Consider the following 23,592-nt stretch of genomic DNA (forward strand, 5'->3'; position numbering starts at 1 on the left):
ATTGTGCGGACACGGACCACTTTGTTGGCAATGATCGGCCTGAACGCCTTGAGCGCCAGGAAAATCACTAGAAGCTCCAGATGATTTATGTGTAGGAACTTGTGTTGGGGCGACCAGAGGTCGGAGACCTGAAGAAGATCCAACGTCGCACCGCACCCCAGAAGGGAGGAGTCTGTTGTGATCTTCACCATCGGAGCGGGTCTTGAAAACCCATACCCACCGACATGTTGCTGAAAGACGACCACCACGCCAGGTCCACTCTCATAAAAGCCGGAATCAATATCATCTTGGAGTCCGAATCCACAGCCTGACGCCAAGAATTTTGAAGAGCCATTTATGTCTGCCTCATCTTGAGCCGAGCAAGAGGAAGAGCCAGTACTCACAAGGCCATGTGACCCAGAAGCCTCTGGAACCACCAGGCCGACATGCTCTCCGACTACACAAACATCTGACATGTGGCCAACAGATCCGTCATTCTTCCCCGGTCAGGTAAACGCTGCAGTCAATCGTGTTCCAACGAAAACCCAGGAAAGTCAAGTCCTGAGAGACCGTCATGGAAGATTTTCGCCAGTTCACCGACAGCCCAAGGTGGAACAGGAGCTGGAAGAGAGACTGAAGATTGTTGGAGGCTTTCAGCGGGCAAGGACTGCGCAAAAGCCAATCGTCCGAATACGGATACACATGGATACCCTAAGCCGAAGATAAGCTGCGATAACCGACATCATCTTCGTAAAGACACACAGTGCCGAGCTGAGGCCAAAAGGGAGCACTCGGAACTGAAAAAGCTCCTCCCCCACAGAAAACCGTAGGTATCTCCGGTGTGGATTCCAGATCAGGATATGCATATACGCATCCTGAAGGTCCACCACGCTGAGCCAATCGCCCTTCTGTAAAGAGGACTTTATCTGACCAGGCGTGATCATCTTGAATTTCTCTTGGGGTAGAAAAAGATTGAACTGGGAAAGGTCTAGGATGGTGCCCATGCCAGCCTGGTTGGATTTGGTCACCGTAAACAGCCGGGAGTACAAGCCCTCCCCTCGCTCCCCAAGGGGAACGGGTTCAACCGCTCTGAGATCCAGTAATTTCTGAATCTCGGCTCTGAGGGAGGGCGACCCCGACTGCTGGAAGGGAGGATTGATGGGTGGGGTAGGGGGAAGGGGTAAGCGGAAGCCCGCCTGAGCAACTGGCAAGACCCACCGGTCCTCGGTGATGGTCTGCCACGCCTCCCAATGAGACGCAATGCGTCCTCCCACCGGGGCCTCGTGCGAGCGCAGAAAACCCTCATTTTGCTGGTTTCTCGGTGGCGGCATCACCTGAACCTGAGGAGGAGGCTGAGGAGCGGGAGAAAAACCGACTCTGTTGCTGCCTTCGGCGGGAATTTCCCAAAGGGTTGTCAACCCTGCAGAATTTTCTATCCAGAAAATCCCTGAAACCAGAGGAAGGCCGAGGCTGCGACAACGATGTCTGTGTCCTAAAAGGTGCTTTTAAAGAGTCAGACAGGACTTCGCGGTCTGAGTGCTGTCCTTCGTTTTGGTCAGCTCCACGTCTGTTGAAGAATGAAAGAGCTCCTTGCCATCAAAGGGTAGGTCCAAAACCTTTTCTTGCACCTCTTTAGAGAATTTGGTGGCGTGCAGCCACGCCTGACGAGAGATATCCATGCCAAGCATAAGGCCCGGGGCCGAAGTGTCGACATGATGCGCCGCAGCCTCCAGCAGATCCTGTGCCAGGACCCTGGCATCCGACAATCCCGCCTTGAAATCCTCAAGCTTTTCAGCAGGAATACATTCCTCAAACTCCGACAGACCTTTCCACATTTTCATATTCGCCCCCGCTAACACCAGTTCTGCATTGGCTTGACACAACTGCAGGGCTGAGTTAGTGAAAAACATCCTCCCAAGGGAGTCAAGAAGCGTATCCTCTTTGCCCTAAACCTGAGTAGCCATCGTAGAAGTGGATGCCTGGATTGCAAAGTGGCTGCAGCCACTACTGTGGAGGAGGGGGGTGGACATGACGCTATGGCCACCTCTTCCAAAGAATGGAGCCTGTAGCACGCGTCAATTTTCTTGTTGACAAACAGTCCAGAGTGTGGTTTTTCCCAAACTCTACGGACCTCGGCCAAAACGTCCTTCTGCAAGAACAAGCCGGTATGCTCCGAAGGAGACAAGGTGAACGCCCCCGATAGCACGCCATCCTGCAGAGCGGGTGCCTCGGGTACTGGAACAGGAAACAGACACATCATGTCCAGCACCCGGTCGTGAAAGGCTCTGATAGAGCGGGGCTGCTCCTCGCTGTCCTGATCGCCATGTGCGTCGTCCGACAGGTCTGGATCAGGCTAAGTCGCATCGGGCACCACAATGGCTTTGTTCACTGGGGACAACGGAGGCAGGGGTGGCAGAGTTGGGGGAGGCCCAGCAGGCAAAGGCGGCATTGGCGGAACCGCAGCTCAAACCGATGGCGCAGGCGGGCATATCTCCCTAAACAAGCCTCGAAAGTACTCCTTCATGGGGTCGGAATGCATATGTTTCTCAAACTTGCCGAAAAAGGTGTCCTCCGCCGACGATTTAGGCGCGAGCAGAGGAGGCCTCTCATGAGGGGAGTCATTCCAGGGACGCAAGGGAGAGGGTTGCCAAGAGGGCCCTTCCCCAGTGGTGTCCACATAAATCAAGGGCGCCGATGCTTCAGGCAGCGCAACATTGTGCGGTACGGGCATCCGAGCGTTCAAGTCATAAACTGGACGAAACGGATGTGCACACGGGAACCCATGTTCACCCTCAGAACCACCCTCTACACATAGGGCCGATGGCGTAGTCGTAAGAGATGTGTCCAAAATGGCTGCTGTGGTCTTGGCGGGAACAGCCGCCATTTTGTCAGCACCTGAGGAGAACTGCAACACGTGTGGAAGTGAGGCAGGGGTCCCCACAGGCGGGTCAAGTGTCTTCATTTTAGCCTTAACACAAGGAACCTCAGCCGAGCCGCTACTGTGTGGCCTAGGATGTTTCTGTGACATGCTAATAGCCAAGCTAGCCTTCACAGGAAGGACAACCGGTAAAGGAGGAGTTATGGTTCAAAACCTCACTCCTTGCCGCCTCAACAGATCTGGAGTCACTGCAAGAGCGAGAACGATGAGGAACACACCTCACCGACAAGACCTTAACAGGCCTCTCAGAACTGTTGGTCACCTTAGCCTCTAACCGAGGGACTTCGGACCCGAGTCCGGTAAAAGCCTCTTCACGTCGGGTCTCGAGCTTCCGTTCGGTATCAACAACCTCAACCGAGGCCTCGGGGCATATCCCAGTGTTTCCACAGGAAGCTCCAATCAAGGAGGCTTCGGAGCAAGCTCCGGTACCCAATGCCTCAGCAGAACTGGGCCCACAAACATCCCCCACGGAGGGGCCTCGGAATGTAATCTGGTGTCAAAAGGCCCTTCACGGAGACCCTCTGAGAAAACTCTGGTACACTTTTTAGGCCTAGAAGGCACCTCAGGGCAAGCCCTGGTAATAGAGCTTTTGACGCTCCTCCCAGACCAGGAAGACCCCGGGAAGGAGTCCCCCTGGCCGCGGTGCCATAAAAAGTAAAGAACTCACCAGGTGTTTCTTCTTCTCGTCGATGAAGGATTGAAAATGCGTAGGGGGAGTGTGCTGAAACACCTCCTCCCACCGCTCTAGACGACGCTGAATCTCCCCGGACTGAAAGGGAATCGCAATGAAAGCACGAGTCCCACCGGTGGTCAGAACCCAAACACTCTAAACAAAGAGGATGGAGATCCGCCCCAGCGAAGCGTTGCTGACAGGAAGAACAATTTGGAAAGTCTAGCTGAAACGGCATAGACGGACTACCACGCGATCGGTAAGCAAGAGCCAGAGAGGAGGAAGCTGGAAGAAAAAGTCTTCTGCAGATGCCAGTGTGTCCAGTCTCGAACGAGCGGAGAAAAGGACTGATGGGCGATGCGCTGGGCGGAGCTAAGGTGGGTGGGGTTACGGCAGCGTGCGGCACCCCGCGTAAAAAGAGAAAAAGGACAACATTTTTGCAAAATTTGTATGCTTTTACAAAGTGCTCCGGTTCCGTCCCACAGGACAGAGGAATGTCCCATAAGTATGGAGGAAAGGGGACGGGATGTAGGAGTAAATACAGACAAAACTAGTGAAGGTCACAGCAACAGTAGCCAACCTCCCCACAGAGAGAGACAGGGAGGAGGAGGATGGGCCTATAGCCATACAAGCAAGGATGGCAGCAAACTGGGCAGGAAATGGACAGGAGCAGTGGAACAGTGAGGAGCAATATGGAGGGCGTAATGGCAGGTAAGGAGCACCCGTGGAGGAAGAGGTGGGTACCGAGGGTCGAGAGGGTGCTGGATATGGGTACGGAGGGGGCCCTAGAGGAGGAGGTCAAGAGACATGTTGGAACTGTGGGAGGTGGGGACATTTCTCAAGAGAGTGTTGAAGCCGTCCCATGGGTCCATATCAAAACAAACAACAATATGGCCACCCCCACCCAGGAAGCCCATATGGACTGCCCATGGGTAGTTGCAGGAAAGAGCAACCTGACCCAAGATACACAGACGAAAATAGGGCACATCCACAAAACATACAACAACACTCACAATCGCGGGAAATACCTTTGTTACAACAGCAAACGGTGCACCAGTATGTTTCAGGGGAACAGCAGTGGTAGCAGGTAATGTTTTCGACAGTGGGGAGAACACGAGATACCCAGCATAGGACAGCCCACAGAGAGCACTTGCGTGTCCAGTACTATCAACGACCCTCGACGCAGCTGAGGAACCACTGGTGGGGGCGGCGATAGGGAACAAACAGTTTCCGCTATCAAATCATAAAATGGAGATGCAGTGGTTTTCTGGGGCGGTGGTCGAGGTTCCATACACAGAAGAACTAGATATAACAGTGGGAGGAAAGACAGTGAGAGCACCCCTATTGTATTATGAAGACTCGCCCATAAACTTACTGGGGAGGGATCTCCTTAGCAAGCTAAATATGACCATCTCATTCACAGATAGAGGGATAGTGTGTTCAACTCCAGGAATATGTGCAATGCGTGTGTTAAGTAGTCAGCTGGAGACGAACAAGGTTTTCATTTCACAGCGGTTTATTGAACAACAAATACTGGTCACAAATCAATAACTTCAGCCAACTGATGACAGTTCCTTTCACCTCACAGACACAGGCGTTGTGCCTTGCTTTACTTGCACCTTCCGCTGTTGGGCTTAATTAGTTCCAAAATAACAGCGAGGCGATTACAGGCTTTCACCCTTCAAACCTGTCCGCCGGCCATGAAAATGAAAATAACAAATGGCAATATTACACACTTCACCCCTCCGAATCCTTCTTCTTCGGCGGCCGTTTCTCTCCACTGGAATGTCTTGAGCCTTGGACCAGGTACGGCGTCAATCTGTGGGCTTTCCGCTTACTACTAGTAAGCCCACTCGTATTCTTGGCCGGTCTCACTCCACTCGGGTGTGGCGTCTCTCGCCACGCGCTGCTCCTGCAAGATAAGAAGACTCCTGAGTCTCTTGGAGTTGCATTTAACACCTGTCCAGCCCCTCCCCCGTAATCAGCCCCATGTGTTCTCAGCAACGGTTTTAACACACCTGATTCTGATTCCCCACCTCCTCCCTGCTCCGTCCACTGTGGGTTAACCCTGTACTTTGCTTGTGTTCGGGCAGTTTTAACATAAGGAAACCCGGTTCTCCCTTTCCTCTTTTTCCTTTCTTTACCCATCGGTGTGCCTCCCGTCTCATGCAGTATTTCGTGGGGCATTCTGGGATCTGTAGTCTGTCTCTTTTCATTGATGGCCAACACTTGACAGGCCCCTTCTGCAACCCCCTCCTTTCTCCCAGTATCCAGGGCGGCTGCCACTGCTTCCACCTAACATACTCCCCCCAAGGACCCATGCCGTTCGGGCAGGTCCATGGCACGTGACAAGTAATCAGCCACCATCTGATATTTTCCTGGTTTATGCACAGTCACGAACTGGTAAGGCTGTAGTGTCAAAAACCATCTCAGAACTCTATGGTTTGAGTCTTTTTGTGTAGCCAGCCATTTTAGAGGTGCATGATCGGTAAAAATGGTAAACCGTCTACCCAGTAGATAATATCGGAGAGACTCTACAGCCCATTTTATGGCCAGGCTTCCTTCTCCAGCGTTGAGTACGGAATCTCGTGTGGAAGTAACTTCCTACTGATGAAGGCTATTGGGCAAAGGTTTTGCTCTGTCGCCTGGGACAGCACTGCTCCTAAACCACATCCCGAGGCATCCACCTGCAAATAGAATTCCTTTGAAAAGTCAGGACAATGGAGAACAGGTTTTGTGGAAATCATCCGGATCAGCGTCTGAAATGCTTGCACTGCCTCCGAGGTGATCTGTAGGGGACGGTTGGTTTTCAGCGCATCTGTAAGCGGTGCAGCTATGGTAGAGAAGTGTGGCAAGAATTTCCTATAATACCCCACAAACCCCAAGAAGGCTCGAATTTCTTTCCTAGTTTCGGGAGGCCTAAGCTTCTGTAGGGCTTGAATCTTGTCCAAAAGGGGGGTTATCACCCCTCCCCCCACTGCATACCCCAAGTATTTGGTTGTGTGTGCTGCCAGTTTAGTCTTTTTTGGGTTAATGTGCAGACCAGCCTCTTTTAATGATTGTATCACTTGGGTCAAATGTGCCAGGTGTTCGTTCCACGTATGGCTGAAGATCACTATGTCATCCAAGTAAGCCGCGGCCTATTCTTCGTGTGGTCTCAAGATTTTATCCATTAATGCCTGGAATGTGGCCGGTGCTCCATGCAAACCAAAGGGTAGGACAGTGAACTGAAACAAGCCTTGAGGTGTCGAAAAGGCGGTTTTCTCCTGGTCTGCTTGGTTGAGGGGGATCTGCCAATACCCTTTGGTTAAATCCAGGGTGCTCAGGAATTATGCTGAACCCAGTTTTTCTATCAGTTCATCAATTCTGGGCATCGGGTAGGCTTCATAGTGGGATATTGCGTTCAACTGCCGAAAGTCCATACAGAACCTGGTAGTACCATCAGGTTTAGGTTCTAGGACCACTGGCGAGCACCAATGCGCTTTTAGATGGCACAATGGACCCCAATTCGAGCATGTTATCTATTTCCTAGGCCATTTCCCCACGTTTTGACTCCGGAATTCGGGAAGGCCTGAGCCTTACAATTTTCCCTTCTTCCGTGGGTATAGAGTGGGTAGCCATATGTGTTCTTCCTGGTATTCCTGAAAAAATCTCGGCCACCTGTTTCAAGGTATCCAATTTTTCGGTCTTTTGGGATTCACTCAACTGTTCCCCCATTTCCACATCTTGAAGACTACTATGGCTATTAGGGACCATTTGCTCTGAGACTGACATATCTGAGAGTGTTGCACATAATATGTCCGGTGTTCCTTCTTTCCACAGCTTGAGCAAGTTAATGTGATAATTCTGAAATCTATTTTTCCGTTCGGGTTGTTCCATCTCATAGTTTACAGGTCCTAATGTTTTTGTTATCTGATACGAGCCCTTCCACTGAGCCAACATTTTGTTTGTGTGGGTAGGCAGTAAAACCAATACCTTATCCCCTACCTTCAAAGTTCGAGGTCGGCTCCCTTGATCATAATTCTTCTCTTGTCTGTCTTTGGCCCTCCCCAGGTTTTCTTGAGCAAAGTCTCTCAGTTTACCTAGATGTTCTTTTAGGTCATTAACATAGTCGGTGAGTGAGGTTTCCCCCTATTGTTCCCAGGTGTATTTTAGTAAACCCACTATGGACTTGGGCTGACTCTCGAATAACAATTCAAAAGGGGAGTATCCGGTTGAGGATTGCGGGGTATCCCTTAGTACCATCCAACACCCAAGGTAGAACCCGATCCCATCCCAACCCTGTGGGGCTGGTGGCTCTTCTTATCATCTGTTTAATAGTTTTGTTATATCGTTCCACCAACCCATCCGTTTGGGGATGGTACACTGAGGTTTTCAAGTGTTGAATTCCTAAGGTCTTACACACCTCCTTCATAACCACTGACATGAAGTTACTCCCCTGGTCTGTCACTATCTCAAGGGGAATTCCCACTCGAGCAAAGAACGGCATAAGCACATCGCATACCTGTCTTGCTGAGATTCCCCTTAAAGGGAAAGCTTCTGGATAGCGAGTGGCATAGTCCACAATCACTAAGAGGAACCGGAACCCTCTACTGGTGGGCTCCAATGGCCCTACAATGTCCATTCCTATTCTCTGGAAGGGTTCCCTAATCAGGGGCATTCTTTGTAGAGGTGCTCTAGCCGGTATATGATTACTAGTTTTTTGACATATGGCACACTCTTGACAATATCTGGCTATTTCCGCATACATTCCAGGCCAGTAGAAATTCTGCAACACCCTTTTCACCGTCATGTTTTTGGCTAAGTGCCCCCCTGTTGTGTGATCATGGGCCAGTTGGATCAGAGTTTTCTGGTATGACTGAGGAACCAGCAATTGCTCCCTCTCCTGATTATCAGAACTTCTGGTCACCCTATATATTAGCCCTTGGTTTTCCTTGAAGTATGGAGTAGTAACTTGGGTCCCTCTCATTGCTTGGGCTTGCTCCCTGGCCCTTTTTAGGGTTTCATCCAGTCCGGTTTCGGTCCGGAACGAGGGAAGATGGTCTCCCACTCACCAGTCTATGAGGGCAATTTCCATTCCTTTTCCCCTGTTCTCTTCCATATTCTTTCTCTGGCTCTTTGTGAGTTTCCCCCTTGTTGCTGGTACCCCGATCTCTGTTTTGGCAAATGGAGCTTCCTTTAACCATTTATCGAATTCTGGAATGTCTGTCCCTATTAGTACCGGGGCTAGTATGGCCGGAATAATGGCTACTTTAACTGGTATCTCTTGTCCCTGTAGCCCCAACACAATGTCTTTCGTAGGATACCTTTTTACGTCCCCATGCACACATTTAATGTCAATGGTTCTCACCTTTCCTGGGTCTTGCTCACTCACATGCAGTTGTATGGCCGTCTGTCTGCTACCGCTGCCCATCATGGCTTGTTAGGGATGTCCATCCACCGTTACCTCTATCACATAGGGCAGTTCCTACCGATATCCTGGAGCTTGTAGTGTTCCAATGTCCATTGGTTCTGCCTTGGTTTTTCTGGCACAGCCCCGGCCTATATAGCCCCATTCCCCACATTCGAAGCATTGGGGTGCCTGCCCCTTTAGGACACTGGTTCCGTTGTTGGGCTTAGGGTCTGGCCTATTCCTGGGTTCTTGGATTGCTCCCCTGTAATTGCTGCGCATATTAGGAGTTTCGTTGGGGGACCTCGCTGGTAGTGTTGTGAAGGTGCGGGGTGTTCCGGCTTTTTGATAGGCGGTGGCCACATCTATGGCTTCCGACAGAGTAAGGTGGTGATGTTGCCTTACCCACCTTTGGATGGGACTAGGCAGGGCGTCAATGAATTGCTCCAACATTACCTTTTCCTTAATCTGTCCAATCGTGGCTGTGTTGGGTTGTAGCCATTTTTCCGCTAAATCCTGTACGCGGTAGAACAGTTGCCTGGGGCTCTCGCCGGGTTTTAGTTTAGTTTCACGAAACTGGAGCCTATAGGACTCCTCATCCATCCCCAGCCTTTCCAGCACTGATTTCTTGATGTCCACATATGGGGTGTCCCCTGTGGGATTGGCAGCCTGATAGGCTCCCTGCATTACTCCAGTAAGCAGGGGCGCCAAAAAAAAAGCCCATCTGTCCTGTGGCCATTGTGCTGCTCGGGCTATTCTTTCAAAGTTTACAAAGAAATAACTAGGGTCATCCCCTGCCTGGTATTTTTGAAGTACGGTAGGGGGAATGCCTGGATGTGCCCGTTGGTTAGCCATTGATTCACCCAGAATCCTCAATGCTTCTCTTCCCTGTTCTTGAGCTGCTGTTTGCACTTGTAGAGCCTGTTGTAGGGCCTGCCGGTCAGCCTGGGCTTGATGTCCTTGAACTTGCACCAACTGCTGCAGTTGCTGTTGGCCTTCAGCCAATGCTTTTAACACGGCTTCCATGCTGCTGGTGATTTTGCGTTCCTCTGGAATCCCACCGCTGCCACCACTGTTAAGTAGTCAGCTGGAGACGAACAAGGTTTTCATTTCACAACGGTTTATTGCACAACAAATACTGGTCACAAATCAATAACTTCAGCCAACTGATGACGGTTCCTTTCACCTCATAGGCACAGGCGTTGTGCCTTGCTTTACTTGCACCTTCCGCTGCTGGGCTTAATTAGTTCTAAAATAACAGCCAGGCGATTACAGGCTTTCACCCTTCAAACCTGTCCGCCGGCCATGAAAACAAAAATAACAAATGGCAATAGTACACACTTCACCCCTCGGAATCCTTCTTCTTCGGCGGCCGTTTCTCTCCACTGGAATGTCTTGAGCCTTGGACCAGGTACGGCGTTAATCTGTGGGCTTTCCGCTTACTACTAGTAAGCCCACTCGTATTCTTGGCTGGTCTCACTCCACTCGGGTGCGGCGTCTCTCGCCACGCGCTGCTCCTGCAAGATAAGACGACTCCTGAGTCTTTTGGAGTTGCATTTAACCCCTGTCCAGCCCCTCCCCCCATAATCAGTCCCATGTGTTCTCAGCAACGGTTTTAACACACCTGATTCTGATTCCCCACCTCCTCCCTGCTCAGTCCACTGTGGGTTAACCCTGTACTTTGCTTGTGTTCGGGCAGTTTTAACATAAGGAAACCCGGTTCTCCCTTTTCTCTTTTTCCTTTCTTTACCCATCGGTGTGCCTCCCCCCGATGCAGTATTTCGTGGGGCATTCTGGGATCTGTAGTCTGTCTCTTTTCATTGATGGCCAGCACTTGACGGGCCCCTTGCAACCCCCTCCTTTCTCCCAGTATCCAGGGCGGCTGCCACTGCTTCCACCTCACAGCGTGCCATGCTAGTAATACACACACAAGCCACAGCACAGCAGGTGCATGGAGTACCAGTGGACCCAGACATGTTCATCCAAGGATTAAAAGCTCTGGCGCGAGTCGTGCCAGAGTTAAAGCGCTATGAATGGCGAGTGCCATCTGAGTTTGTGTTTCGCCCCGTAGCACCCCCAGAAATAGTAGCAGGGTCAGTGGTGGTGTTAGACACACATGGGGTACAGGTATCATCACAAAGAATAGCAGTGATTGGCCTAGACATGCATGGGTGTGAATGGTGAACAGTGCTGTATATAAATGCCAACATAGCTTTACGAGATCTGTCTGATGACGATCTTTTCACTGACTCAGACATTGATGGGGAAATAATCATGGAGATAGCAATTCCCTGTGACATAATAATTAATAACAGACAAGTGCGACTTCCGCTCATGGCCATAGTTAGCACACCATCAGCATTCTTTAATGAAGACATGCAACACGTATCACAAGAATTGTGGACAACTGGCCCACATGATGTGGGACTGTTGCGCGAGGTAACACCTGTGAAAATAAAACTCAAACCAGGGGCACTGTTGCCCTGCGTAAAACAGTACCCCCTGTTCGAGAAGCTGAAGAAGGGATAAAATAAACAATACATGCCTTATTACAGCAAGGGATTATAGTATCTTCAAATTCTCCCTGCAATACTTGTATCTACCCAATCAAAAAGGCAAAGGGAGGGTCTTGGAGGATGATACAGGATCTATGCCCACACAATGACGTCATACAGAAGGAATTCCCACTCGTCCCAAACCCTGTATCAATACTGTGCAGCATCCCCAAGAATGCAACATGTTTTACAGTGGTGGATTTGAAAAAATACATTCTTCTCAGTACCACTGGACCCAGAATCACAATACTTGACAGCCTTTACCCTGGGGGGGGTGAGATACGAATGTTGTAGATTGCCCCAGGGATACTGTGAAAGCCCGAGTATATTTAACAGAATATTACATGAAGATCTTGGAAATATTGACACAAAGAATACGGTCATTCAGTATGTGAATGACTTATTAATTGTGGGGAAACAGAGGACGAGTGCAGAAAAAACTAAGTAACAGTATTGACATTGTTAGCACACAAGGGCTATAAGGTGTACAAACAGGAATTGCAATGCTGTCTGACAGAAGTATTGTATTTGGGCCAACTCATATCAAAAGAGGGTAAACAAATAATACCAGACAGAGCAGCTGCTGTGCGAGCAGTAAGCCAGCCCAAAGCAGTGAAAGAAATGCAGAAATGTCTTGGCATGTGAAACTATTGCCGTGCTTGGATACTAGGATATGTAGCATACACAAATCCACTCCTGCAAGCACTGAAAGAAGCACAAAGGGAGAATACAGTAGTACAGTGGACATAAGAAATGCAAGCAGCCTTTAACACATTAAAGGAACTGATATCTACAGCACCCGTTCTAGTGACCCCAGATTATGAGCGCAAATTCTATTTATTTTTGCATTGTGAGCAGTATTGACACAAATGACATCACTGGGCCACAAACCTCTAGCATATTACAGTGGTACACTAGACTCAGTAATGCAGGGACACTTTGCCTGCGAACAAGCTCTCACAGCCGCAGCATTCGCCATTGAAAAAAGTGCAACGATTGTGATGGGATGCTCAGTAACACAATACGTGGAACACTCACTGTTCGCCATACTAGACAGATCAAAAAGCACATTAACAACTCAGCGAGCCACAGCATATGAATAATACTATCAAGTGCTAACATACACATCATACGATACAAAACAGTGAACCCAGCTACATTTCTCACAGTAGCATGCACAGTGGAGAACATGCAAAATCACGATTGTGCCACATATAGTGGGGTGGATGATGATACCCCCACAGTAAATGAAGACGCACTAACTGAAGGAGAGGTATATTTTGTTGATGGATCAGCATCAATAAATTGTGAAACAGGGGCAAAACATGTGGGGGCGGTAGTGGTGCAGTTGGAAGACGGGGAGTACGAAGTGATTGTACAAAAAGATTGCCCGTCCACTTCTCGTCATAAGCAGCCGAATTAGTGTCACTAATTGAAGCTCTACATACAGCTGAGGGGAGCGCAGTAACAATATACACTGACTCAGCATATATGACTACCACAGTACATGGGGGCTAGCACGATGGGGAAGGAAGGGCAGAAGGGTCCCCTGTACAACACAAAGAACTACTTGCAGAATTGATTGAAGCCCTAAAAGAGCCAACAGTTGTAGCATTGGTAAAATGCAAGGCCCACACAAATAAGAATGATGTCATCTCATTAGGTAACGCGGCAGCGGATGCTGCTGCAAAAGAAGTTTCCTATCTAACAAAAGAGGTAACAGGTGAGTACATGTTACAAAGACACGTGTAAGAAGAACAGGGGAGGGATACAACTCCATGCCAGTTTCACAGATACTAGAGTTGCAGTAGGATGCACAAGAGGAGGAAAAGGAACTATGGTTAAAGAGAGGTTGTAGTGAATCATCCACTGATATTCTCTGGCGGCAGAACAATACAGGTCAAGTAGTAATGCCAAAGAAACTACTAGCGATAGCATTTCAGCAGCTTCACTTTCCAGCCCACAACACGAAACAACATATCGCTGCAGCCATTCAGGAAAATTGGTTTGTACCAGGGCTGCAAGAGCAGATATCAAAATTGGTAAGAGAATGTACAACGTGCCAAACATATAATTCAGGAATGATGTTAAGAACATTACGAGGAACACTGCCCAGGCCAACAGGACACTTCCAAGAACTGCATATAGATTACGCAGACATGGGGGGAAGGTGTAATGGATAACGGTACTTAATAGTGGTGGTCAGCCCCTTTTCGAGGTGGGTGGAAGCAGGCCTTGTGTACACCCAGATGCGAAATGCATGGCAAAATTCCTAGTGAGGAAGGTCTTTCCCCGCTGGGGAATATGCAATGTAATAGGCTCCAACAAAGGAACACATTTCGTCAATGACTTGTTCAAAACAGTAACAACTATGTTGGGCCTCACCCACGAGTTGTACATGATTTATTACCCGCAATCAAATGGCGTTGTTGAAAAAATAAACAGACTTCTCAAAAGTAGGCTGTCAAAACTGTGTCACACGTTAAAGAAAAATTGGGTATACTACTTACCATTGGTCTTATTCGAGTTGAGAAACCAGCCCAGCAAAGCCCAACACTTGTCCCCGCATGAGATAGTAGCAGGTAGACGCATGCACACAGCACATTCCCCCTTATGAAGACAGTCTGATGCACACAGAAGTGCAACAGTATTGGGGAAAGAATTCCAAGACTATTTGAGAAAACTTACAAGAGCAGCACTTATGATTGCAAAGCAACTAGCACCCCCCTTCACACAAGGAAACGCGAGTGACACAGTAACACCAGCCACAGATAGCCCAAGCTGCTAGTTGATGCCAGGGGAGATGGTATATGTGCGAAGCTTCGTGCGTCGGTGGAATGCACCAATATTTCATGGCCTATACGAGGTAGTGTATTGCACACCTACTGCGGTAAAGGTGAAGGGCCTTAGGTATTGGATACATTTGTCCGATGTACGCAAGGCATATGACAGCGTAGGGCAAAATGAGGAACAAAACAGACCAGAAGAAGCAACACAAACGTAAAAACAAGAGTAAGTACGAAAGGGCACAGCTGTGAGAATAAGAAACAACGACAGACAATTAAAAAGGTGCATATGAAGCGAGTAAAAATAGATAAGAAAATAGGAATGAAAACGTTGACGTGATGAGTAAATAATGTACATATAAATGAAGCAGAAAATGATGCATTGAAATAATACTGTTGGTAGATTATCTCTCTCTCCCTCTCTCTCTCTCTCTCTCTCTCTCTCTTTCCCATTTTGTGTTTTTTGAAAAACGGTCAAGAAAAATGTAGTTTAATTTATGTTTAAAAGGTATCAATTGAGATAAAATATGTATGAAGTATAAAAAGCTCTAAGTAAAATGTAGAATGAAAAAGAATAGTATTGACATGGATGTATGCTTAACCCCTTTTATATCTCATTCTGTAGGACCATCCATGGCAACAGTGGGGGCCCCCAAAGTCAACAGCAATAGCTTAGATAGAAATAGGAATAGAGAATTTAATTTAAGAACTTATTCATATGAATGCAGTCTTTTCTGTTATGCAGTGTTTTTCTTTTCAATGATGTTTGGCCTTGTGTTGTATTAGGCCATAGCATTCATATCTATTGATATGAATGAGGGGAGGGGTGAGGGACAAAATAGGTGAAACAGAGCACCCATCTTATATGGGACGGACTCAAATTGATCTGGGCGCACGGGACCCATAAAAATGGCTCACCAAATGACAATCATACAAACAGCACACCTGTACCAGCAAACCCCACGGCCTGTTATAATGAATCTGAGTTCAGTATTTATGACATGAACGATCCAAACCCGTCCGAATTATCCTGGTTGCATGATGACCCCTACCCAACTGTATTATCTCCCTCAGACACGGTTGCACAACACACATCAGACAGAAATAGTGTGAGAAATACTGATAAAAATACTGTCGAAAAATATGTTGCACTATATAATGAATGGGAAAAGGGGGGGCAGGCAGGATATTTCCAATCCAATATGAGGGGGAAAGAAAAGTACTGGGAAGCCTGGGGGGTAATAGAAGGAAGAAAAGGGGGCGGGATGGAAAAAATATGATGAGTACCATGGGCTGGGACTGGCCACAATAGAAGACCCACAGCACCCACACAAGTCTAACAAATGGTATGCAGACATGAGCACCACCTCAAAACAAACCACAAATGAGAGCTGCTATGTGTGCTCCCTGATACCCCACACCTTGGGTACTCCTAAAGTGCTGCTACCACAAGAGTTGCCTGTTGCAGAGGCATAGTGTCTCCTTCATCTTGCAATAAGCAGAATAAAAAATACTTCCCAAGCACACACTGTTTCAATTGAAATGCGGCAGAATGAGAAAAAATGCTACAGCAGACGACAAGGAGTAATCCACTTGAAAGAACCTTTTCTTATAATTAAAGGAACATATTCCTTTATATTCAGACAAGTGGCAAGAAGAGCAAATAGCATGCAATGCAGAAGCGCTGCGAGGACTGTCAGATGAAAAATTGCAATGGATCCAGAGAACATGCGCCCCGATATGGACCCAACCCATCATAAAGTTCACGTGGGTAACGGCCCTCGAAAAGCCATTTAAACTGCAGAAGGAGATACTATATGAGCTGTGCTTCCATGGAGAAGGAAAGCTAAATATGGGGGCAAACAAGAACAGTAGCAAAACACTCATCATCCCAGACATGAAAAAAGGAACGGCTGCATTAATGGACACTTACTTGGTTTGGCAAACAGGTGTACTTGCACCTTCCACAGTCATGGAGGGGCATGTGCTCTCTGACAACGCTGCACTCTGCCCTGATGGTGATACCCAAAAGCCATATTCAAGGGGGGAGAGAGCTGTCTACAATCAAAGATACAGAGCCCCTGCCCATAACTGAAGACACCCCTGTCTACGCCCTTTCCGAGGAGAAGCTGCAAAGCACAGTGTCGGGAAAAGGAAGATCGTTCAACTACATCTCTAAAGCATCCTCTGAACTTTTGGGACAGATTCCATATCGATTCCGGCTGTTCACATCCGCTGAGACGTTCTTTGCACCCCTCGTCCCAAGCATCCAGGCAAGAGCCAAAGCAAAATGGCTCCAAATCACGCGTTGGGAACTGATCCAATTGGCCAACGACACAGAAGAAGGGTTCAACATGATAAAGGTGGAGCTAAGGACCCCTGCGGTTAATGACGATGACGTAGGGGTGCAGCCCAGCACTTAGTTCGACAACATGTTTTCGTGGGTACCATCCTGGCTCGGAATGAGCCCTGATGTTCATGCAATGGATCTGGACTTGTCGTCAGAAGAAAACATCTTCAGATTTTTGTTAAAATATTTCCTTTCACTTTGCCTGGTGCCGGGCATCAATCCTTGGGAAAAAGGCCAATATCTGGCACTTAGTGCTGATTACTGCTAAAATAAAATGACATAACATCATATCTCAGTTTATGGTTATGAACACACACAAAGTACCAACTTACAGTTTCCCAGGCTCCTCTGTCACATTCACCTGGGCTTTAATTTTCAGATCCTTCTGTATGTTAGGGTCATTGGCTTGACGCACATCTCCAAGGTATAATCCAGCAGCAAGTATCTCCAAAGGATATGGTTGAAACTCATCAATCTCCTGGGAGGGCAAAGAGATAGGTCAACAGGCTGGGATCAAGCTGCCAAATGATCAATCACGCCAATGCTAAAGCAGCAGTCAGTCGAACAATTTCTCTCTTGGTTTACATTTTGTAAGTACATTTTTCTTATGTGTGCATGAATGGTCGCCTTGTTAGAATTTCTGCGATATTTATTAGAGTAGACAATTTCAGCTAACAAATCACACATGTCACAGCGGCAGTCATTAGCCATCTAATGAAGTTAACCTATAGAGCCATTGATAAATTAAATATATATATATGCAAATTACCTCACAAGCAAGCATTTTAGCTATACAATTATCCATTTTGGTTTGCTGTAAACTGTTAACGGTGTGAAAGGCTGGTAAAAGCGACCTGTAACTTATTATCAGTATGATGCTCAGAAAGTGGTGGAGACTGATTGGTAAGGGAAAAGGTTTTTGCAGATGTCAATGTGCCACATGTTAGTTGTGAGCCATTCAGCCAGTCCTATTTGTTCACAGCAGTTTTGTTTTTCAGAAAAAATATGAACTGGGTGAACTAATCGCAAATGACATGGAACATCCTGAGATGTCCATAAACCTGGCAGCATTTCTCTTTCTTTTGTACTACAGCGATTCTTAAAGTGACAGCCTCAAGTGCTAGTTAGTGTTCGGCTTGTGTCAGTGGGAGAATGACTTTAGATAGGCATGAAGATGCAAACTCCTATGCAGTGTACTTGCTCAAGAAGTGATGGAAATTCTCTCTCTTCCTTATCAAGCAAGACCATCACTTTACCAAAATACAGAGGGTTGCAGAGATGACATCACATAGCCTTAACCCTGCTATATGGTGTGTGAAAAACCCAAGGGATTATCCCTATCAACCCCCTTGGTACGCTCTTCGGGGTTTGCTAGGGAGGGGTTATTGCTGTTGTTTCCGGACTAGGGGAGTGCACCAGAGAGGTATGAGGAGTCCAAAGCTGAGACACGGTGTCCCCTTTTCCTTAACACCTCCGTACCCGACATTCCCTCCTCTACCAAACACCATTTTGAATCCTATACCGTTGCCCCCCTCTCCAATTCCAACAGGTACCAACACAAAAGGGAGGCGTAGGAGAACCAGGAAAATTAGCATACATGTATCATCCCATGTTTTACAGCACCAAGATGGTTCCCCTTATCCTAACAGCATTTTGTATAATTTTCCTACATCTTTCAGAAACACTACAACTCCCCATAATTCCTCCCCATAATTCCTCCCCACTGCTTTTCCCCCAAAACCACTGGGACGAAGAAGATGCAAACTGGAGCTATGAAGATTACCTATAGGAACCAATGTACGGGGGGCGCTGGAGAGCCCAACCAAGATGGCCGTGGGCCCGTGAAGCTCTCCAGCACCCCATATATCCGGTTTGTCATCTGGCGGTCTCCGTGCTGTAAAGTGGATGCCTGCTGTGTGATTGTGTGCCCGACTGCATCGTGCCCTGCGGGAAGTATCTGTGGTCTGAAACGGTGCCGGAATTGGTGTGAACCGCTGAGGTGAGGCGGCTCTTGTCGGCTCTGACGGGATGGAGAGGGGGAGTGGCGGTGCTCTGAACCCGTCTCCTTTGCCGGGTTCATGAAGTGGAGGAGCCGCAGAGCTGTGCAGCACCCCAGCAAGATATGGCAGTGACTGGGAGCCCGCAGGTGTCGGGAGAGGCAGCGGAAGACGACCACCCCACAGAGTTGAAGAGCCTTGGTGGGTGATCCGGCCGGGTCACCGGAGAGGGGCGAAGTTGGCGAGGTGGAGCAGGCGTGCAAGTTCGGATACTGGGAGCAGTGGACCCTGGTCCTGGCTGGTCTGCTTGGGCCGTGGGGTCACCTTGCCTGGCCTGCAGGGCTTACCTGATTCATCGGAGGAGTGGAGCCGGCGCAGGAGTGGAGGACCCATCCGGGGATAGTGCTGGGTTGGAGCGCCCTAACAAGGGTTGCGGGCCTGTGTGCTGGGAGTGGCGCGGCCCCTTGCTGGGGAGCCCACACGGAGGAGGCCGAACTCGAGGGCTTTTAGACAGCCTGCTGGGACAGCGTGGCGAGGGATGGTAGGCCCCCCAATTGGGGAGATTGAGCAGTGATGAACATCGTCACCTTGCATGCTCACACGGTGACTACCGCAGCACACCAGACTTGAAGATGGTGCCCGCCCTGGTGCTTGAACAGAGGCCTGTGGCTTGAGAAGTAGACTTGCAGGTACTGTGGCACGCATGCAGGACACTCAATACGTCCAGGGGAACCCAGGCCTAATGTAACAGAAAGGATTACCATATTCAGGCGTTCTCAAATGCAGTTGGATATATGAGAACTCTAGAGGACATTTACGGAGCATTGTGTAGCGAAGGGGAATCAGATTCGGTCATTTTGTTGGCCCCTCTCAACCGGCTGATTTATGTTATTTCTCCAACTCGTTCTACGGTGCGTGTGGAGCGTGGATTGCTAGGGCGGTTCTGGGACTCTCCTGAGCCACTGTTCACTTCCTGGACCCCACTCATTGGCCACCTGAGCGGTCTCCTACATTTGTGTTCCAGCAGATAGCCACCTGGCTGATGGGGGGTGGTCTGACACTGGCTGGAGTGCGGCACGACAAACACGTTCTAAACGGGGGCTAGGCAGGGTGGTCTCAGGGTCGCTTCCCTGCAATTCCTGTTGGTGGTTGCGCAGTTAAACAGATACTGGGGAACCCAGACCCGTGCTCCAGCAGGGAGGAGAGGGGACGCCATCGGGCGCCACCTAACAAGGCCAGTCTTGGAAGAAGGACGGTATCCGAGGTCGGCTCATTTTGCGCTCCATGTCCAAATCCGGTAAAGGGAGTAAATGTCGTGATGCCTATCCCCGGGGACCCAGACCAGGTCCAGCAACCCCGGAAGCAGGTATCAAGTTATTTTGAGCAAGCCCAAAAAACCCTGCTAGGGGCTGTTTGGGTGCGGTCCTGGCGCCTATGGCGCCAGGCTCATATGGAGAGTCAGTCCTGGCGCCTTAGGCGCCAGGCTCATAGAGTAGAACTTACCTCATGCAGACCATGCTGCAAGCTTACCTGATGCAGACCATGCTGCAAGAGTTCCAAGCCAAATGAGGCTTGGAAGGGACTATTTTACCTAGGGACTATTTTCTTACTCGGGCGGGGCTGGGAAGGAATACTTACCTGGGACTACTTTGGAGGCTATTTAAACCATGCCCGAAGAGCAGGACACGCTTCGCGTTATTCTGCATCCAGCAGCGTAACACTCACCGTGCCTGCAAGTCTGCATCCAGTCTTCTGCCACGCCCGCCTCGAGTTTGGAGCTCCTAGAAAAAGGGAGAAAGCAAGAGAAAAGGTGAGAACAAAAGCAATACCTTAGATCCTTACCTGAATTCCCGATCCATCGCGCCTTCGAGCTGGAAGAAAGAAGTTATTTTATGCGCGTCGCCTCGCCTGCTGCAGCGCTGCGCTGAACTCACCGGCCTTCGCTGCATCTTCACATTCCACCGCATCCTCCTGCATGTTCCCACCGCATTCCGGCACCTAAGGAGTAGACAAGAACAGCAAAGTGAGCCAACGGAATACACAGAGGAATATTAGTTACCCCCCCCCCCATAGACTTAGCTGATTTTACCACCAGGGGTACTATTCCTCTTCACGGGTCGGCACAGCTTCCACTGTATCTTTGCCGAACCCCGGCCGCTAAGGGGAAACAAAAGGACAGCAAGGTGAAACAAAGGGACTATCAAGGGGAACCCTCCTCACCACAATACACTTACCTGATTGTACCGCCGGAGGTATTATTCCCCGAGACTTCATACTTTCTCTCAGCGCTTGAATAAGGGAGAAAGCAACAGGTTACATATTGACATTATTTATCTAACTGATTTGGAAATACAAATCCTTACCAGAATATTACCGGTTGCCACAAGGAACTCTTCACTAAGGTCAAGCTGCAATCTACAAGGAATCGGACAAGAGTGAAAGTCAGGCATTTGAACTCTTACGAACTACATACTTTTCGGAGACAATATTGTTCTGAAACTCACCAATTCCTTCAAGCCAGTGAAGCAACTGGTTATCAACGCGCCCCCGTTCTCAATGCAGGATGGAGAGCTCACCTTTTCAAACCATCAGGTGACACTATAAGAGGGGACATCAAAGGTGATCTGTGGGGAGAACAGCGGGGGTGGGGAGATTTACACTCAACTCCACGGGTGTTTAATTCCCTTTCTCCATTTGCAGAAGAATATTCCTACGGGCCAAGCAAACGAAGCTAGGTGGCCCGTCCAGTCCGTCATCTCAGCCCTACGCGTCACATTGGTGGAGATCGCAGCTGTCCAGTTCAGATCGACACCTCTGTGGGAGCCAGTTGAGCGTAACAGTAAAAACAGTCAAAAATGTGCTTCGAGACACCCAGTCAGTCTAGGAGCAGTGGAGTAATGGATGACTCAGCCGCGCTCCGAGCCTCGGGGACAGATTCGGATCCCGCGGCCACCTTTCAGGACATTAAAGCTATGTTCTCGCAACTGCAGTCGGGTATACAATTGTTGAAAGGGAAGCTAGACATGCTGACATGCAAAGCAGACCATATGCAGGTCCGTCTAGACAAACATGGGGTGAAGCTGGATGAGGCGGAGGGGCGGATCTCTGGAGTGGAGGATGTGACAGCGTCAATCTCGGGAGAAATGCCTGGGGTCAGGAAGGCCCTGAAAGAACTTAGGGAGAAACTGGATGACCTTTAATCGAGGTTAAGAAGGAACAATGTTCGGATTGTGGGCCTATCCGAATCGGGAGACCAGAGGAATATGGAGAAAATGGTGGAGGAGATACTGCAGAAGACATGGGGCCTCATTCCGAGGCTGGCGGTAAGGGTTAACGGTCACCGTTAATGGCAACGGTGACCGTTAACACTTACCACCATATTCCGAGTTCCCTTTTGCGGGTTGGCATTTAACGCCTGCTTTTAGCAGGTGTTAAAAATCCAACCCGCAAAGGGACCTTGGAGTAAATTACGGCACCGTAATTTACGGTGCCGTAATTTACTCCTTCCCCATTCCCATTGAGCCCTATGGGGGCAGGAATGGGGATGGGGAACCGGTATGGTGAATGGGGAATTACCGGTCCCTCCAACCTTGGAATGGACCGGTAATTACTCCATTCACCATGCCGGATTTCCATGGAGTAAATAGCTCCATGGTTGCTTTCCATGGTGCTATTTACTCCATGGATAGCGCCAGCCTCGGAATGAGGCCCATTGAGGCCGGAGGGCTTCTCCCCATTCTGTGTTGTGGAAAGAGTGCATAGGGCGCCGAGCGGAAGGAAACCAATCCCAGCGGCGCCGCCGCGCACGGTAATCGCCCGCCTGCTGATCTATCGAGACCGGGACACTATGCTTCGGAAGGCCAGAGAGAAGGGGGCGGTTTCGTATAAGGGTGACACCATCAAGTTTTTTCCTGACTTCTCTGATAAAGTGCAGGCAAGCAGGAAAACATTCCTGGATGTTAAGAAGAGGCTTCGAGACAAGAATATTAGGTATGCCATGCTGTTTCCTGCCAGGCTGCGTATCAAGCATGATGGAAAGGCGTTGTTTTTCCAAACTCCGCAGGAGGCTGCCTCCTTCCTCGATATGTTGCCAAGGGCCTCTAGATCGCAAGGGAACAATGAGTGACCAGTAGTCGGGCCACACTTGACCCGCAGACAGCGTGTCATTCTCACTTACATTTGGCTCTGTACACTGTCTGGGCGACGATACATCCTCAGCGGTGCTGTGGAGGGTCGGGCTTGTAGCTGCCCCTCGAGTGAAGCCGTCAATTTGTATGTTCAGGGTCGAGGTTGAGTTGAATATTTGGGGCACTCAGAGTGGGTGGGTGGGTGTTTATGTTCGGGAAGGGGGGAGGAAGAGTGGGGGTGGGGGGTAGATCACCGACAGGTTGGGGGGTTGTTTGTAGGGGAGGGATGGAGGGACCGGTATGGTGGAGGGGTGTTGGGGGGTGGGGGTAGAAGGTACAGTGGTGCGAGGGGTACAAGAATATAAGCAGATGGGAGGCGACAGGGATGTCCAGGGCAAACTATTCTCTGATGGCAGCACTTAATCTCATGACTTGGAATGTCAGAGGCCTCAAAGGACCACCTAAATGTCAGAAGGTTCTGCAATATTTGAGACGCCACCAGGTAGGGGTGGCCTTCCTCCAGGAGGCTCATCTGACGGCAGAGAACGAGTCTGAATTTGGTAAAAGCTGGGGGCGCCATAGGTACTTTTCCTCCTACTCCTCCTACTCCAGGGGGGTGGCCATTATGATGCACAGCTCAGTGGGATTTCGTCAGACCAAGGTCTTGAAGGATCGGCATGGTCGGGCATTGATAGTGCAAGGGATTATCTAAGGGAAGTCGTATACACTAATATGTTACTACGAGCCTAGCACAGATACGACAGAGTCACTGCAGTGGGTGCAGGGGACATTCCAGATGGG

The 23,592-nt window shown here is 49.2% G+C and overlaps 1 protein-coding gene across 4 annotated transcripts in view; it reads right to left on the bottom strand.

Annotated features, from left to right (window-relative positions):
- Positions 1 to 23,592, bottom strand: part of STYXL1 (serine/threonine/tyrosine interacting like 1) — an 863,427-nt gene that overhangs the window by 362,498 nt on the left and 477,337 nt on the right. For all 4 annotated transcript variants that reach the window (XM_069614942.1, XM_069614941.1, XM_069614939.1 and 1 more), the window contains one exon: positions 17,000 to 17,145. In XM_069614942.1, coding sequence (XP_069471043.1) covers positions 17,000 to 17,145 — 146 coding nt within the window. The remainder of the gene's footprint in view (positions 1 to 16,999; positions 17,146 to 23,592) is intronic.

Source organism: Ambystoma mexicanum, chromosome 9 (genome assembly GCF_040938575.1).
Source record: "Ambystoma mexicanum isolate Mex_15411 chromosome 9, UKY_AmexF1_1, whole genome shotgun sequence".
In the NCBI taxonomy this organism is placed as follows: domain Eukaryota; kingdom Metazoa; phylum Chordata; class Amphibia; order Caudata; family Ambystomatidae; genus Ambystoma; species Ambystoma mexicanum.